Raw genomic sequence first — 15,747 nt, 5'->3', positions numbered from 1 at the left:
GCCGAAATAAGCGATTGGACCCACTCCACTAGGGCTCGTCAACGATTCAGTCACATGACCCCACTGATCCCCATCTCCTAGATTTCTGGACAGTCCTCTCTCATTGCGATACTCGACCAACTCACCAACCGTCGACCAAATCAGTCAAAATGCGTGGCCCGTAAGTGTCAATCCATTTCTCGACCATCACTCCAGCGCGCTGGATCCTGCAACTCGTCACACAGTGACTTCAGACATCCTGTCGCTGCGAGCGAAATTGGGAAAATTTTTCAGCTTGTGCATCATCACTAACATGAATTGCTTCACAGCGGAAAGCACCAGAAGCGCCTTAGCGCGCCCAGCCACTGGCTCCTGGACAAGATGTCCGGAACCTACGCTCCCAAGGCCTCCCCCGGTCCCCACAAGCTGCGCGACTGCCTTCCCCTGATCGTCTTCATCCGCAACCGTCTCAAGTACGCCCTGAACGGTCGTGAGGTCAAGGCCATCCTGATGCAGCGTCTGGTCAAGGTTGACGGCAAGGTCCGCACCGACACCACCTTCCCCTCCGGATTCATGGACGTCATCTCCCTCGAGAAGACCGGCGAGCACTTCCGTCTCATCTACGACACCAAGGGTCGCTTCACCGTCCACCGCATCCAGGCTGAGGAGGCTGAGTTCAAGCTCTGCAAGGTCAAGCGCGTTCAGCTCGGCAAGGGCGGGATCCCATTCTTGGTTACGCACGATGCGCGAACGTGAGTTCCACACTCCACAAGTTCCGTGTCATTCAGTCGTTGGACCAGGCTTTGGTTGATCGGCGGAGGACAAAGAACTTGGAACATTTGTTCCAACTGTTCCATATCTCTGGACACAGTAAGAACGCTTCTATCAGAACATGGTTTTGCTAACTTGCGTGCGCTCTACAGCATCCGTTACCCCGACCCCGCTATCAAGGTCAACGACACCGTCAAGGTCGACCTTGCCACTGGCAAGATTGTTGACTTCGTCAAGTTCGACTCCGGTGTTGTCATCATGGCCACTGGTGGTCGTAACATGGGTCGTGTTGGTGTCGTCACTCACCGTGAGCGCCACGACGGTGGTTTCAACATCGTCCACGTCAAGGGTATGTCTTCCGTTACTTGATCTTACATCATAATCGTGTTCTAACAATCATTCTAGACGCCATTGACAACGTCTTCGCCACCCGTGAGTCCAACGTCTTCGTCATTGGACAGGAGAAGCCTTGGGTTTCCCTCCCCAAGGGCAAGGGTGTCAAGCTCTCCATCTCTGAGGAGCGTGACCGCCGCCGTGCCCACGCTCTCGCCAACTAAATGTCTCATGACATTGGTGAGATAGTGGTCGGTAAAAACAAGCACTAAAAAACAGTAGCTGGGAAACGGCGTTGTCTGCTTAGTGGGCTTGGATGCAATGTTCTCGTAGATTCTGAACCATAGCAAACAAAGCAGGGACGGGCTAACCGCCGCGTTTCCAAGTGATATGATACCATTTGACGATACCTCTGTTCAATTATTTTAATGACCGTATTCACTTCATTTTCCTTGATCTTCAATGCTGCGCAGGCCGGTGATAGCTTCTCAATTGTCCAAGCTCCCTTTTGATTGGCTGTCACCGTTCTCCAATGTCACCGGCAGCGGGCGTATTGTCTCTGCTCGAGGAAGATCAATGGAACCGTAGGCGATTTTTGGAGCGCTTGATGCCGCCTAACCCAACTTCATATGCATTGAAAACTGTCAATTCCGCCTTCCCGCTCTGTGGGCCACAGCCACCTCTAGACTAGTCGACGCACATGCTCAAGCGCCACCCATCCAGAGCTGAGGTCCAAATGTCGGTAAATGAACAACACTACTTGCGTGGATACACATCTCAATCAAGGTACATCGCCTTGTCATCTCCGGCGAAACCCGTTAGTCAGATCCACACCAGCCACGCGCCGCCTGGCGTCCCTCGGACGAACCAATGGCACTCGTATAAACCTTCAGTGGGTTCACAACGCTATGCACCGTGCGCCTTCTGTCCTCCGTGGCCGTGCTCGAATCCAAGGAGACGGCAAGGTTTTCATCCTGCCAGGCTAGGAACGATCAACGAGACCTAAGCCCTGGTAGTCTGCTCTACAATTGACAACCACCCGCTCGAACATAAACCTTGAAGAAAGGTCGGTGTTTAGCTTTGCCTCCACGAACCCCGTGCGCACCATATAGGGACGATCATTCTTTGAAGAAGCAGCTCCGACGATCAGTATTTTACGAGACGGCTTTTTTGATCAAGGTATTTGCCAGCCAATGACCTTGATCGTGGAGAACGCTTGGCTCAATCTGTATGTTGTACCTAGCTCGGGCCCCGATATCGATATCAATACTCCGTACAACTCAAGGTGCAATCTCCGATCCAACCTTCGGAAATGCCCTTCGTGATCGATGGATACATCCGATCTCGGCAGATGGGCAATTGGAGACATGACATCGGGAATATCGAATAAATGGCCCTATGCCGTACGTACTAGTTCTCTGAGATCAATATATATCACAGATGGTGACGACCTCACCAGAGCCGAGGGCACACCTTAGACTACTTTAGTCAAAAGATAGTATATCGAAGGAGAGAACAGACCAATAAAAGTTTCAGAGGAAATGAATCTTCTCTGGTATCAGAAAATGGAGAGACCAGTCATCCCCCGATCCCAATATTGGCCCGTGATTGCAGAAAGAGCCGAGTCGATCGCGTTCGATCAGCGTATGAGCATGAGGGACACTAACCATCAGACCGGCAATTTAGGGAGTAGTATCTCTCTCAAGTGGGCGCGTGGCCAATTCGCTTGGAGAACTTATTTCCCCCAAAGACGGGCCAAAGGTGACATACATAACTCCGTATATCAAACCAAAAAATAGTGATGATATCTTATCAGTCACTCCGTGCTTCATATATGACCCGTGGCTACTCCAGAATAGTATGTCGGAACAAGTTCTTGAGGATAAAGGTAAAAAAGGTGAAGGGGGGAGGGAGTGGGGAAAGTGAATCTGATAGATCCAAACTCACCCCGAGAGCTGGGCCGTCCCACGTTCGCACCAACGCTAGGAAAAGGACTCCGTGTCCCTAACCGGTCTGCTGGGATATGCACGACAACACATTGCAGGATTCCTGACCCATCATTTGATGCAACGTGGGGAGCAACAAACGTCCTTTGAATCCTTTGAATCCTTTGCATCATTCGCAGGGATGGGCGGTAGGGGGTCTCAAGAGGCAAGGCAATGGGGTAAGGGGGCAATCCCAGGACTTTTGTGATACCATATGTGCGACACTTACATTGTCCCGTTGGCTGTAACACTGCAATCTGGGTGGCTGGCTCAAGGTATGTCAACTTGCACCGTTAGTTCCTGATCTGGCATGTTAGCATATGTGTCATGGGTATGGGGGGTCCACCTTATACTGCCGTTCAAAGGCATTGTGCTGCACTGTCTATGATCATCCCTGTGGCGTATTATTGATACATGGCATTCAAATAAACTGTGCATCAGGCCTCAAGTCACGGGTAGCGATCGGATATCAATATCCGGGTGTAATCATGGAGTGCTCCGTACTCCATTTACCCGATGTCTTGCGACTCTTTATAGGAACGATCGAGCAATTTCCTGTTGCGGGGGCTCCAAGTTTATTTCCAAGGTTTTGGTATTGATATGTACGCTGTGTATGGTGTACCCCGTACGGAGCACTAAGATGCTGCATGATCATTTGTTAACCCCGAGGCCATAGAAATGACGAGATAAAAAAGATCAGGGATAAAAGTTACACTTTCGCAGAGGATATATTCGAATCCCCACACAAAACCTAGGAACGCGTGGATCTACCGAGATCCGTTACCCAATTCCAAGGAGCTGGGTCGCGGTAGGAATTCTCCCCCTTGATGTTTTCACGTGGCTCAAATGACGTTGTTTTGATGCGGAGGTGATTGGACTGGAGAACTTGACCGTGAAGTTATTAGCGCCTGTAACGGTCGTACTTTGTATGGAGTAAGTACGCAGTACGGAGTATACTTGGAACTGTTGGAGTACAGTGACCACCTTGTGGAAAGGAGCTCAAAACAACATTCTCGAGCATTCGATCATGTGCCATTATTTCTGACGGTGATTCTAGCGGTGTGCGCTTGTTCCTGTTGTAAGGCCGTGATGTTTGTGCTCGGGAAAATCATAGCCCCTATTGGAGAGGGCAAAAACGCTAATATTACTGTCTATCATGATATAATTATGATATAACACACGTCCTCCCTTCAGGCAAGGCAATTTAATAACTGATTATCAATATCGGTCACAAAGTTCAATATTAGTGCCTGATTGCTTAGCCTTGCCTCAAAAGTTTGGAAAGCTGCCTAGAGTCCCCAGCGGTGTACTCCGTGTGCTTTGTACGTAGATTCTCTCCGAATGACCATCGGGTAGTAAGGATTGGCATTGACGGGAAGACCAATTGCAGACTTCCATGAAATCCATAGATCGATGTCAAAGAAAGAAGCCGGGAATGTTCCAAGGTTCCAAGGCGTTCCAAGATTCAAGGAACTCCACCCCCTAACGACTCCGTAAACAACCACTCTCAAATTGTGGAATTTTTTTTCTTTTTCTTTTGTCCCTCGGGTTTTGGGGAGTTGATCATCGGGCTCCACTAGAGTTAGTGGCACTCACTTACTCCGTATATTAGCGTCTTTTCTGGTTGATATAGAGACTGGGTCTGGACCATTGTTATGAAGTCATGTACTGTACAAGTATGTATGCACACCTGTAGATGTCGAGCAGGTCATGCCCGCATTTGGTCCACATTCTAAACGACTTTTTACACAATGTATTATCACCCTGACCGACTTATCAGAAATTAAAACTTCTAGAACTCTTGATCCCCCCCGTAGAGGCTGACCGCCTCTCAACTAATTCGTGTAGCAACTGGGAAAAAAAAAATTATCATATTGCCAACTGGTCCGAGTCTCAATCCTGCAGCCCAACGGGCTGCGGGTTCGGCATAGAACGGAATCAGAATGTCCCATCAACCAGCAAAGAAGCCTTTGTCGCAGATCTCATTTCTTCGCTGGTGGAGTTCGCCAGCTTCTCCCCGATCTGGGGCTGGAATGGAGTATCCCATGATGCTCCATGTCGATCATTACTCCCTTTCTCCGAAGGCTCCTCCCGTCGGGGTTCTCAGTACTCCGTAGTCTGGGCTGGGATAATCGCTCTCCGTTGTCAATGTGCCTAGTCAAGTTCCTTGCCATCGTACCCTCGTGATGTGTCGAACGTGGCGGAACGGTAATAGCAGGGATACCGAAAACACATAGGTCGAAACCAATGACTTCCACCTTTCCACATATTCTGTTTACTATCCCTGCACCATTTGTTTCATTAATATCGCCGTCTCGTTCTCGTCTGCTTTCCAAGGTTGTCTCTCGCCGCGTCTATCATATGCCCCTTATCTTTGTCCCATAATTACTTTATTCAAGCGCCGTGTTACATGAGCGCCAACGTGTACTTTGCCTAATGTGTTGGCCTTGATTCCCTGGCCAGTAATCAGGTAAATGCAATTGATCAGCCCAGAAGATTTGTCCTTTGAATCACCCCCCGAAAAAAAGTCACCCTCGAGAAAGCGCAATATCACCCCCGGTCGTGGGCAGCACCCATTGAAAAAAGCAATCGTCGATTCAATCCATCATGATGGCCTCGGACTCGGGAAATTCCCACCAGATCTTTCAAACCGCCGCTGAGATCCCAGCCTTCTTCGTCTCGTATCGCTGGTGGGAGGATGAAGCAACAACCGTCTTCTGGGCTTTCGACATTCAAGAAATTAGCCGAATCATTCGATTCGGACTCTTTCGTGATGAAAACTTCCCGAGGACTTCTCTTCGCTCTCGGAATGCAGACACTATCGATACTTTCTTGATTGCACTGTCAGAGCCCCATGAGTACCAGCTTCTTGACAGTCTCTCCCATATGCAGAGAGTGGAGGAAATTCTACGTCGGTCAAGTATCCCACCCTTCGAGGCCGTTCCCTGGAGTTGGTTCCCGCCACAGTCAAGTCCGACGTTGGATGCGTTGGAGATTGCCATCGCAATTGAGAATGAAAGCCATCTTCATTTCAGCCAAATTGAATTCGAGGAGTTTGTTCGTGCTGCTCTTGGCTACAATGCCTTATTTGTCGACTGGTTCTTACAACAACATACGGCTCTTTATCTCATTCTCCTAAATCATCTGCAAGCCCACCCGGAAGACATTCCGCTCTACTCCAATGTGGAAAAGGTATGAGCCCCCCCAAAGAAAAGAAAAGAAAAGAAAAAAAGCCGGCAGCCCTTTCCAGACTCCAGACTGACCTCAATTAGCACCTGCGGTCGCGGAGTCCCTTTGCTCACCGAGCGTTGCTCCGTAGTCTTTTGACTGTCGCACCTGGTAGCAACCGTGACATGCCTAATCCTAACACACCTGGATTTGGGTTCATCGCAGGCCCAATCCAGGAAATGTTCCAGGATCAGCCTGGACGACTTAGTGACATGCTCAAGATGCTGAGTGTTCTGGCAATTCGTTTTCGCCGACAGTATGCTCATGCTACGGATATGAATTGGAAAGCTCCGTTCGATACCTCGACTGCCTTCTTGGAGGATTGTCTCTTGTATCCATCGCCAATGGACTTGGCACTCAATATGAAAGGTCTGGATGAACAGCATTTCACCGAAATCAACCGACAGAAGCTGGTAGCAGATAATGCTACCGTGAGACAATTGTTTGTACATTGGCGGACTTTGAGTATCTCCGTTTGGGAATGTTGCTGCGCCCTTCCAGACCTGACCCCATATCTTCAAGAATGTTCACAAGTGAGTATTTACCTGAAGCCGTCGAGAAAAAAAACCAACTTTAAAGCATTAAGAATGATCTGACTGTGTGATTTCAGAGTTTACTAGCAACAAGAAACTATCACTCTCTCATGGCCATGGTTAGTGGCCTTCGCAACTATTCCATCTCCACGATGCGCACCGGCCTGGACAACGGCACAGCAGCAACAGTCGCCTTTGAGGCCCTCGTCACTTCCGAGGTTGCATCTCTCACGAGCCCGACTGAGAACTATGTCAACTACCGGCGACATTACAAAAAATACCCTGGAATTCCCTTTCTGATCCCCCACATCCGCGATTTCAAACACAACGGCGATGCCGGGCTTGAACCGGTTTTACAGTTCCTGCAGAGGAATTAATAAGCCCGCATACAGGACGATCAAATCAAAGCTTACGACTGAGGTCGCTCGCTAGCTTCGGTAACAGAATAAAAAAAAAGGGAGTGTGCTTGGCTTGCTTTGGCTGCAGATGGCGAGACCGCCCCACGTTGACGGGGGGCTGAAGACTTCTCGCCGTGCCTACTTGTCTCAGAGCAGCTGATGCATTGATTGTGCGTTTTTCTTGGCAGCAGTACTCTGTACGAAGTACTAGGGGGCCGATTGACACTGCCTATGACTTGAAATGCTCGATTTCATGACCTGTATTTCTATCTATATACCCATGCTAGTATCGGGCAGCATCAGGGAGTTTGGCGTTGCCTACTAATATGAATCTTATGTTTTTATTTTTGGTGATGATCCAAGGGCCAATGCATTGTAGTCTGAGATGAGAACTCCTATTGGATCCCATGCAGTTAGGCCCTGTGTCAACTGTCTAGACACGGCCCAGAGTAGCGCATATGGTCACAGTCACAGTCCACGCAACCCCTCTTTCTTAGAGGCCACTCAAAGAGCCTGCGAATCAGCTCACATCCACTGCATCCGAAAAGCCGCTCCAGGCGATAGCATGATTGAAGTCGGGATTACAAATATGCGGTCTCATGCAGGTCGGATTGGAGGTCCCTGTGCCACATTTTCTATTTGCTTTTTTTCTGTTCTAATTCAGAGAGGCAGGGTACGGATTGGTCCAACCAATAAAAACACAAAACGCTTCACTGCTGCTTTGCAGCCGCCTTAGGCGCCTTCGCATATCCAAATGCTCCCCATAGATATGCAATCCGATTGACGAACAAGAAGGCTGTCACCCCAATGTTACCCCAGGTCAGGCTGTTCCATGCTCCAACGTTCACGAATGCATCCCAGCCCATCGCCAAGTATGTGGCATACACATGGCCTACGTCTGCGATGGCTAGCCCAACCAGGTAGTTGCGCAGAACTTTGGGCTCTGTTGTGGCATGGCACACTCCAACACCGACCAGGAATAAGAGTGAATACAGGTTACCAAGCTGGTAGGCCAAAGCGACGCTGCTTGGATGTAAGGTGGCCGGCGCGGGAGTGGTGGGGGTCTGGCCTGTGATGAAGCCTTGAAGATCATAAAGAGGGTAAGCACTACCTAGAGCTCTATTAGAGTTGATGGTGTCAGTGGTATATATGAGTGAGGTAGGAAGCTTGCGATTCATGTCCATACAGTGAGAGAGGCTCGAGAATGCCAAAGAGTATGTGTGGCCATGTTGGGAAGATAGTGGGCATTTTGAAGTTCTGTAAGTCCCAACGTTATTCTCTGTGTCTTATTGCTCGCGTATTGGTTCTGATTGCAATGCGCTCGGAGCGGTCTGCATAAACCCGAAGTTGGCTTCATGTACTCCGTACTCCGTGCCTGATACCTTGATATGGAAGACTTACTGTTGTCAGATACACCGCTCGGAGATGAATAGGAATTGAATGGGCAATGAAGGCAAGGGGTAGAGACTCAATTGACCATCTCAAAAAATATGGAGAAGTCAAATAATGAGCCAGGGGAGATCAACAGAACAGTCATGGAGAGGCTGACGTATTGCCCGAACCCACTTTACTGGCACGGGTCACCGCCCGTAGACTCCCGTTATCATCTTCTTATCGAATGCTTCATCTTCTGCAAATTACTATGGACGCGACAATGCCCGGGATGATAAACCCATAAGAGCCGATTGGAAATGGAGTCGTCCAATGCCTTAAGGCCTCTTGATGAATCAGCGCTCCGCGAACTACCTCAACTTTCTCTGCGTATCGCTCCCCTCCGAGAACCGGTTTCCTCCCGAACCCTAAGTGTCCCGTCGCCCCTCGAGCCAAATGCCAGCGGAGCAAGGGAAACAAACAGTATACCTACGAACGGCAATAGTGGCGAGGCAGCAAATGCAAAGGCCGGTCTCCCGACAGTGACGGAGTTCCTCAATGCAGCGCGGACCAAGACAACCGAGACGCCAGCAGACTCACCGTCGAGCGTGGAACGGCCGCCGAGGCCTATCCTCCCCGCTTTTGTGAATTTGCGTGCCTTGGAAAAGATCCCGTTCTCCACGTCGTTCGATGATGGCGCTGCTCAAGCGACCCGAAAGCGTCGCCGCTTAGAACACCAGGCGGATTCTTTCAGCGAGCATCTACAACTGCCCATTCCGCAAGCCCAGAAGGAGCAACGGCCTCCGCCATTTGGTCCATTTGCCATTCTTAATGGACTGAATGAGCCCCCGCCGAACGCTGCCTTCCTACCTCCCATCGAGGTTGGGTCTAACATTTCCCAGCTTCTGACCAAACCCTCGGGAGGCGATGCAGATATTGATGCGGGGGTCCCAACCCCAGGCCAGGGCACCTCGATGGATGTTCAGCTTGCGGAGAAACGTGGTGCTCGCATTGAAGAAATGTTGCGCACATCACTCAGTGTGGATGAAAATGATGCTCGTAACTATAACGATGAAAGATTGCAAAATACTAACACAGCCGAGCCTAATAAAATCGCCCTATTACCCCGTGAAGCAGATCCATCCCAATCCCACAGTCCTTTGCCCACCGCCCCCAAGGAAGATGCACCCATTTCGCCGAAAACTCGAGGCCGATCTCGCAAAAACTTGAGAAGATGGACCGACGAAGAGACTACTACTTTACTTCGGGGTGTGGTCAAATGTGGGATTGGAAATTGGACTGCTATATTGGCACAACCTGAATTGGAGTTTAACCAAAGGACCGCATCTAATCTCAAGGACAGGTACGGAACATGCTCTTCCAAGTCAATTTTTGGTCTCATGCTGATATCACCCCACCAGGTTCCGAGTACTATGTCCATGGGCGTACCGGTAAGCAATCAAACCAACTTCTCCCATTCCACTTATCATGGTTTACTTACCCGCATGACAGTGCATCCGACCCCAACGAAGCTGCAAGACAACTACACGACACCCTCACTAACGCCCTACTCAACGCCAAATCAGGAGGCCCCGATGAATTGCCCACCAAGATGCAAATGCCCCGACTCAACCGCACCGAATCAGGAGGTTCCGACTCTACAACTGCGTCGGGAAGCCCATCAGTCTTCTCCCGCCCCTCTTCAACCCCAAGTACAATCGCTTCTACACCCGACTCCGAATACGGCAATGTCATGTCACCCTCATCAGGCAACAGTGCACCTGCCCTATCAGCTCAATCCCGCTCAACACTAGAATCCCTCGGCATTCCAGAGCCCCACGTTGCGCAGACCAAACGTCGCTCAAGACGCCCCTTCACCACCGCAGAAGATGAAGCCTTGCTGAAGGGCTACGCCGTCCACGGCTTTCAATGGACACTGATCCAACAAGATCCAAGATTGAACCTCAGTCATCGCAAAGCAACTGATCTGCGTGACAGGTTCAGAACCAAGTTTCCCCACGCCTATCGCGACGGTGGCTCTGTGAGCGGCAAAGCCATGACAAGCCAGAGTCCGAGCCAAACGGACTCTGCAGGCACATCCACACCTCGTCTGAATCTCGCCAATGTTAGCGAAAACTCTTCTAGTAAGGGTCACACGACCCCGAATCTAGCTACCCCTCGCCATGCGAGGGAAGGTCAACCTCCTACTCCTTCTCAGTCTAATCCTACCCAGATTGACCCGGCGTTCCTGCCCCCACCCCATCATGGATTTTTGGACCAGTCCATGTCTCTCCCAGCCGCGGGAGGGCTTTCCTTCTCCTTGGATGAAGGCTCTGGTCCGGCTTCTTCGGCGGTCGAGGCGCCGTGGGGAGACAACACACTTGCTCCGATGACTTGGGATGAATTGACCTAAGCATGGAGCAGCGTTCTCATTGATGCTATGATGTGAACGCATGCTACGACCTCGACTTTTTTCTCGGTATCACTTTGTAATGTTTCTCTTTTCTTGTTTTCCAGCCCTTTCCCCTTTTCGGTATTTCTTGGATTACTACTGTCTCTTGTCATCAGCTTTCTTGCTCTGGTTTGTTTGTCATTGATCTATATCCCGCAGTACACGATGGTCTTTGCTTATTTATCTTTACAAAAACCAAAAGTTATTTACACATTCTAACAATTGTTCATTGTAATTGGTATTGGACATTCAATAGGCTATTCCCTATGCTGCTAGCGGGGGGAATAGCAATAGATTCGGATATCAAACAAGCGTAAGTGAAATCATGTAACGGCCATCTCATAGCTTACAGTCGCGGGTAAATTTTGATCGCAAGAAGTCTGCCGTATAAAGGATATGTAAGATGGAGAGAGAGATGAGGACGGGAACAAAAGAAGATGGGAGGCGGATGCCTAGGGATGACTCGATGCGAGAATCAAATCATTCCCCAACAATGAAGCACGCTGAATAAAGACTAAGCTGACAGGAGTCCTGAGATCTACCACGCATTGCGGTCCCAGTTGGGATCTACACATCTAGATTAGCACTGTTCGACATAAATGTAGGCGGGGGAGCCGGCTTACCCTGTATGAAGCTTGCCAGAACTTTGCTTCCGGTTTGCAGGAGGGGGTGTCCAGCGACAATCTGAAGGAAGCGCTGGAGACCTTCCCGACGGTGCTCAATGACATCGTCACTGAACCGGTTCGTGAACACTTTGCCTGGCAGCGGGGGTATCGTGACGCGCGTGCTCTCGCGCTCTAGGATATCGCGGAAGTACTCGAAGTCAGAGTACCGACGGCGCACGACCGAGTGTTTCAGCTTGAAGGCGGGGATGTTGGTGCTGCACACGATCTCATACGATGTGTACATGTTCCGCGATGTGCCATGGGTTTGGGGGTTGCGAACCTTGATTCGGCTTGTCAGTCTACTATTTGGAGTGGGTAATGGGGGTAATGACGAGGTTTGGGTGGGGATGTCCGGGGTTTGCTAAGGTGGGATGTGGGCACGAGACTTGAAGCGAATGGAGGTGGGGAAGTCGAGTGAACAGTTCGCATTAGGCTTGCGAAATGGACTTACTTCAATCTCGAGGAAGTTCTCTGGGGGTCCGTAGATCTCCTCAAATGACTGCTGTCGTGACTCTGGGACGGACTGCATGATGGTGGGGTTGAGTTGGTGAGGGCGGGGAATGGAGCAGGGTGATGCGAAAGCGAGACTTGTTCTTCAAGCAGGCAGATGCGACCGCGAGTCAGGTATTCGGTATTCGCTTGGACAACTTCGTCTCGTGCTATTTGCCTGGTCTTGAACACAGACAGCATACGAAGCCCGAGCTCGGAACTTGGAGAGTAATAGTGGGGCCTCGGGACAATTGTTAGTCCGCCATTTTAGCTTATCTCTCAACGTCTTCCTTCTATTGCGATAGTTGGAATTGACACATTCTTCCTGAAACTTGAGATTTATTAATGCCCCTGAGATCCACATATACCATGAAATGATCGAAAATTGAATACATACAATTTGAACACTCAGGTACCTTGCTCCAAGTTGTGATAAAAAAAAACTCAAGGTCCAAGGATAGCTGGTCAGTGTTGCCTATGCGCTTCCCCCAGCCTTTGTTTCGTTGAAACTCTCCCATCAATTGGTGAGACTCGGTATCTGTATCTAATTATCAGAAAGCTATGTAATTTAGCTGGTCAATTCAACTCCGTGATGGTTTGAACATTGCCCAGGGGTAGAAGGGTTGCCATTGCCAAACATAGATATGCCATAGTGTAAGCACTGCACAACATCCATGGATGCATATGTAGGCAGCAAATGGAAATAACTCCATAGAATTATACCTAGTAAGCTGGCCAATTTATGAGAAGGCATACTGTATCTCTTAATCACAGTTCCCGTGGTGTAGATGTTCCCAAAGTCCTGGCTGGATGGGCTTGAATAAGAGTTGCTTGCCACCACGTGATCGACCTGCCAACTCAATGAGTTTAACAAACTTTCAAAAGCATTTAACTGCCCACAGACACTCGAGATTGAATCGACTTGAAAATTCCACTACGAAACAGCAACATTGGGTGTGTTGTATGGTAAGAGTTCGATTTGTTCGGCCCGGAGTTAAGCTCGGAGTTAATAACAACGCTAGTCCTGAATAGGATCAACAAAGCGGTGACCTCACTTCAAGTGGAACTTATCTACGATAAGCATTTACTCTTCTCCAGTTTCCCCCACAGCGACACCATGAGCCCGAGTCCCGAAAGACGAGGTTCCCCCGAAGAGTCGGAGGCAATCTGGCATCCTGCACACGAATGGCTAGAAGAATCTGAGTCTGAATCCGATCCCGATCCCGATTACGACCCCACCCACGACAACGACAACGACAATGACCTCGACAACGAATGGGAGATACACGGTACGATTGCAGATCAGTCGATGGACCCTCTGACTCTAGATGGTAAAATCCTCTGAACTTGCACATTCAGGTTCGTGACTTTTTTTAGGAGACTAACACCTTTATCAGACAGTCCTAGCATCAACATCGGTAACATTGAGATCGAGCTCACAGGCGCGGGTTTGGATGGCGAAAGAACACGTCGTATGTCGCGCGGCCGATTGCCCCATGGGATGATGGCTAACTAGGTACAGTTCCGACTACCCGAATATTAGAATTGCTTTCCGAGACTGGATTACAAAACCTGCTTCAATTCCGACAACCAGAAGGCTGGCCGTTTGGCTCCGAAGAAGACCCGAGACAACCAAGCATCGATGAAGATGATAGTGATGACCAAGATAGTTTCATTCCCATGCTACGTCGTCACGTAAGAGCAGCCAGAAGACGACCCCCCGCCGAATTGCCTCCTGTTCCCAACCCAGAAGGCAAGAAATTGATGAGTGAAGGCCATTTTGGAACTGATCAATACTATGTCGATCGTCTCAAGCAGCGCAAGAAGTCGCTGGCGACGAATCTCATGTGGCGCGAACTGGGTGTCGACCCCCACGGAGTACGCAAACGTGCGAACCAATACATTTCACAGGTAAGATCACAGTCTCAACGACTACATGCAATTCAATTGCCGTCTTGGACTAACAATTGCTGTTTTCTTTGTTGATTAGAGCTTGATTCCAGGCTCTGCTGCAGATAGAATCATTCATTACGACTCCCGAAGCTACTCAGGTCAATTCTCGGACGATGGCAATTTCTTCTTTTGTTGTGCACAAGACTTCAAAGTTCGGATGTACGACACTTCGGATCCTTACGACTGGAAATATTACAAAACCGTCGATTATCCATTCGGCCAGTGGACCATCACTGATGCGACTCTGAGTCCCGACAACCGGTTTCTGGTTTACAGCTCAATACGCAGTCAAGCATACATGGCGATGACAGATCCAGAAGACGACTCGGATCCCACTCTCCTCGATTTTTCAGCCCCACAAGGGCGAAGGCAACGTGGGAGCTCGCATTTTGGAGTACGTATACTTACCTGTACAAATTTGGAATTCACTAACAATCCTTGAACAGATTTGGTCTCTCCGATTTTCAGGAGATGGACGTGAGGTCGTCGCGGGTACCTCGGAAGACTCGGTCATCGTTTATGACATAGAAACGAAGCAACCCGTTCTCAATCTACGTGATCGACATGAGCACCATGTCAACGCAGTCTGCTACGGTGATACATCGTCACCACATATTTTATACTCTGGGTCCGATGACACGACAATCCGAGTTTGGGATCGACGATCTATGGGCGACGGGCGTGAAGCCGGAGCCTTCATGGGCCACACCGAAGGATTGACATATGTTGATAGCAAAGGCGACGGTCGATATGTTTTGTCCAACAGCAAGGACCAGACAATGAAGCTTTGGGACTTGCGCAAGATGATGACCTCGGCTGACGTGGAGGATTTCGACCCTCATGGCTACATGACTGAATTCGACTACCGATTCGAACCGTATCCAGAGGAATACCGCCAAAACCCAAAGAACGACTGCTCTGTTGTTACATACAGGGGTCATCGTGTGCTCAAGACGTTGATCCGATGCCACTTCTCGCCACCAGACAGCACAAACTCCCGCTATGTGTATAGCGGTAGCGAGGATGGAAAGGTCTACGTTTGGAACATGGATGCTACACTTGCGGATACAATTGACGTCAGGGAAGCAACTGTCGACTCACGGCCCCGTGAACCAGAGGCATACGCAACGGCCTATGAGATGAGTGGAGAGATGGTATGGAGGACTTGTGTTCGAGATGCAAGCTGGCACCCGAACGCCCCAGTTTTAGCGGGTGAGTATTATATTTTGTCTGTTCAAGTCCCATTGCTGACACAGTCTATAGCAACTTCCTGGAATGGTTGGGGATTGTCCTCTGGAACCTGCACTGTGCACTCATGGAATGGGGGTGCCGCCACTGACGAAGGCAGCCCACCTCTAGGCAAGAATTATGATGATAAGTTGCGTCCCATTCCCGAGTTCAACAATTACCGTGAAAACGCCCCGTTTAATCGTCCTCGGCGACCACTTCGCAGTCGGCCTGTTCGCCGATGGGCTATGAACGATCAGGCTGAACCCGAGATATGGTGAAGACTGCAGCAAATTTTAGGCTGGCTGCGGCCTGAGAATGGTGAGTTTCAAGGTTTTGAGGTTCGCAGTTGTTCTCATTTTG

General features: G+C 49.7%; 6 protein-coding genes across 6 annotated transcripts; 4 read left to right on the top strand and 2 right to left on the bottom strand.

Moving 5' to 3' along the window:
* Positions 1-149: 149 nt before the first annotated feature.
* On the top strand, positions 150-1,307 carry N7506_004537 (40S ribosomal protein eS4; the record flags this gene model as incomplete). The annotated part of the gene is made up of 4 exons (XM_056953831.1): positions 150-160; positions 309-731; positions 903-1,099; positions 1,156-1,307. The coding sequence occupies 4 exons, from the start codon at positions 150-152 to the stop codon at positions 1,305-1,307; spliced, it is 783 nt and encodes a 260-aa protein (XP_056812720.1).
* A 4,368-nt stretch (positions 1,308-5,675) lies between these two features.
* N7506_004536 (RasGEF domain-containing protein) lies at positions 5,676-7,206 on the top strand (the record flags this gene model as incomplete). Its single annotated transcript, XM_056953830.1, has 3 exons — positions 5,676-6,260; positions 6,341-6,829; positions 6,907-7,206. The coding sequence occupies 3 exons, from the start codon at positions 5,676-5,678 to the stop codon at positions 7,204-7,206; spliced, it is 1,374 nt and encodes a 457-aa protein (XP_056812719.1).
* A 731-nt stretch (positions 7,207-7,937) lies between these two features.
* On the bottom strand, positions 7,938-8,475 carry N7506_004535 (uncharacterized protein; the record flags this gene model as incomplete). Its single annotated transcript, XM_056953829.1, has 2 exons — positions 7,938-8,346; positions 8,414-8,475. The coding sequence occupies 2 exons, from the start codon at positions 8,473-8,475 to the stop codon at positions 7,938-7,940; spliced, it is 471 nt and encodes a 156-aa protein (XP_056812718.1).
* Positions 8,476-8,918: 443 nt separating this feature from the next.
* Positions 8,919-11,011, top strand: N7506_004534 (telomere repeat binding factor family protein; the record flags this gene model as incomplete). Its single annotated transcript, XM_056953828.1, has 3 exons — positions 8,919-9,961; positions 10,020-10,049; positions 10,111-11,011. The coding sequence occupies 3 exons, from the start codon at positions 8,919-8,921 to the stop codon at positions 11,009-11,011; spliced, it is 1,974 nt and encodes a 657-aa protein (XP_056812717.1).
* A 577-nt stretch (positions 11,012-11,588) lies between these two features.
* On the bottom strand, positions 11,589-12,244 carry N7506_004533 (sorting nexin-3; the record flags this gene model as incomplete). Its single annotated transcript, XM_056953827.1, has 3 exons — positions 11,589-11,617; positions 11,674-12,076; positions 12,167-12,244. 3 exons carry the CDS (start codon positions 12,242-12,244, stop codon positions 11,589-11,591), a joined length of 510 nt encoding a protein of 169 aa, XP_056812716.1.
* A 1,077-nt stretch (positions 12,245-13,321) lies between these two features.
* N7506_004532 (WD40 repeat domain-containing protein) lies at positions 13,322-15,665 on the top strand (the record flags this gene model as incomplete). Its single annotated transcript, XM_056953826.1, has 6 exons — positions 13,322-13,535; positions 13,602-13,676; positions 13,727-14,115; positions 14,195-14,551; positions 14,604-15,369; positions 15,421-15,665. 6 exons carry the CDS (start codon positions 13,322-13,324, stop codon positions 15,663-15,665), a joined length of 2,046 nt encoding a protein of 681 aa, XP_056812715.1.
* Between the last annotated feature and the right edge of the window lie 82 nt (positions 15,666-15,747).

Source organism: Penicillium brevicompactum, assembly GCF_028827555.1.
Source record: "Penicillium brevicompactum strain IBT 35665 chromosome Unknown utg000003l_segment0_segment0, whole genome shotgun sequence".
Taxonomy (NCBI): domain Eukaryota; kingdom Fungi; phylum Ascomycota; class Eurotiomycetes; order Eurotiales; family Aspergillaceae; genus Penicillium; species Penicillium brevicompactum.
This window is presented reverse-complemented; position numbering and strand designations above follow the sequence as displayed.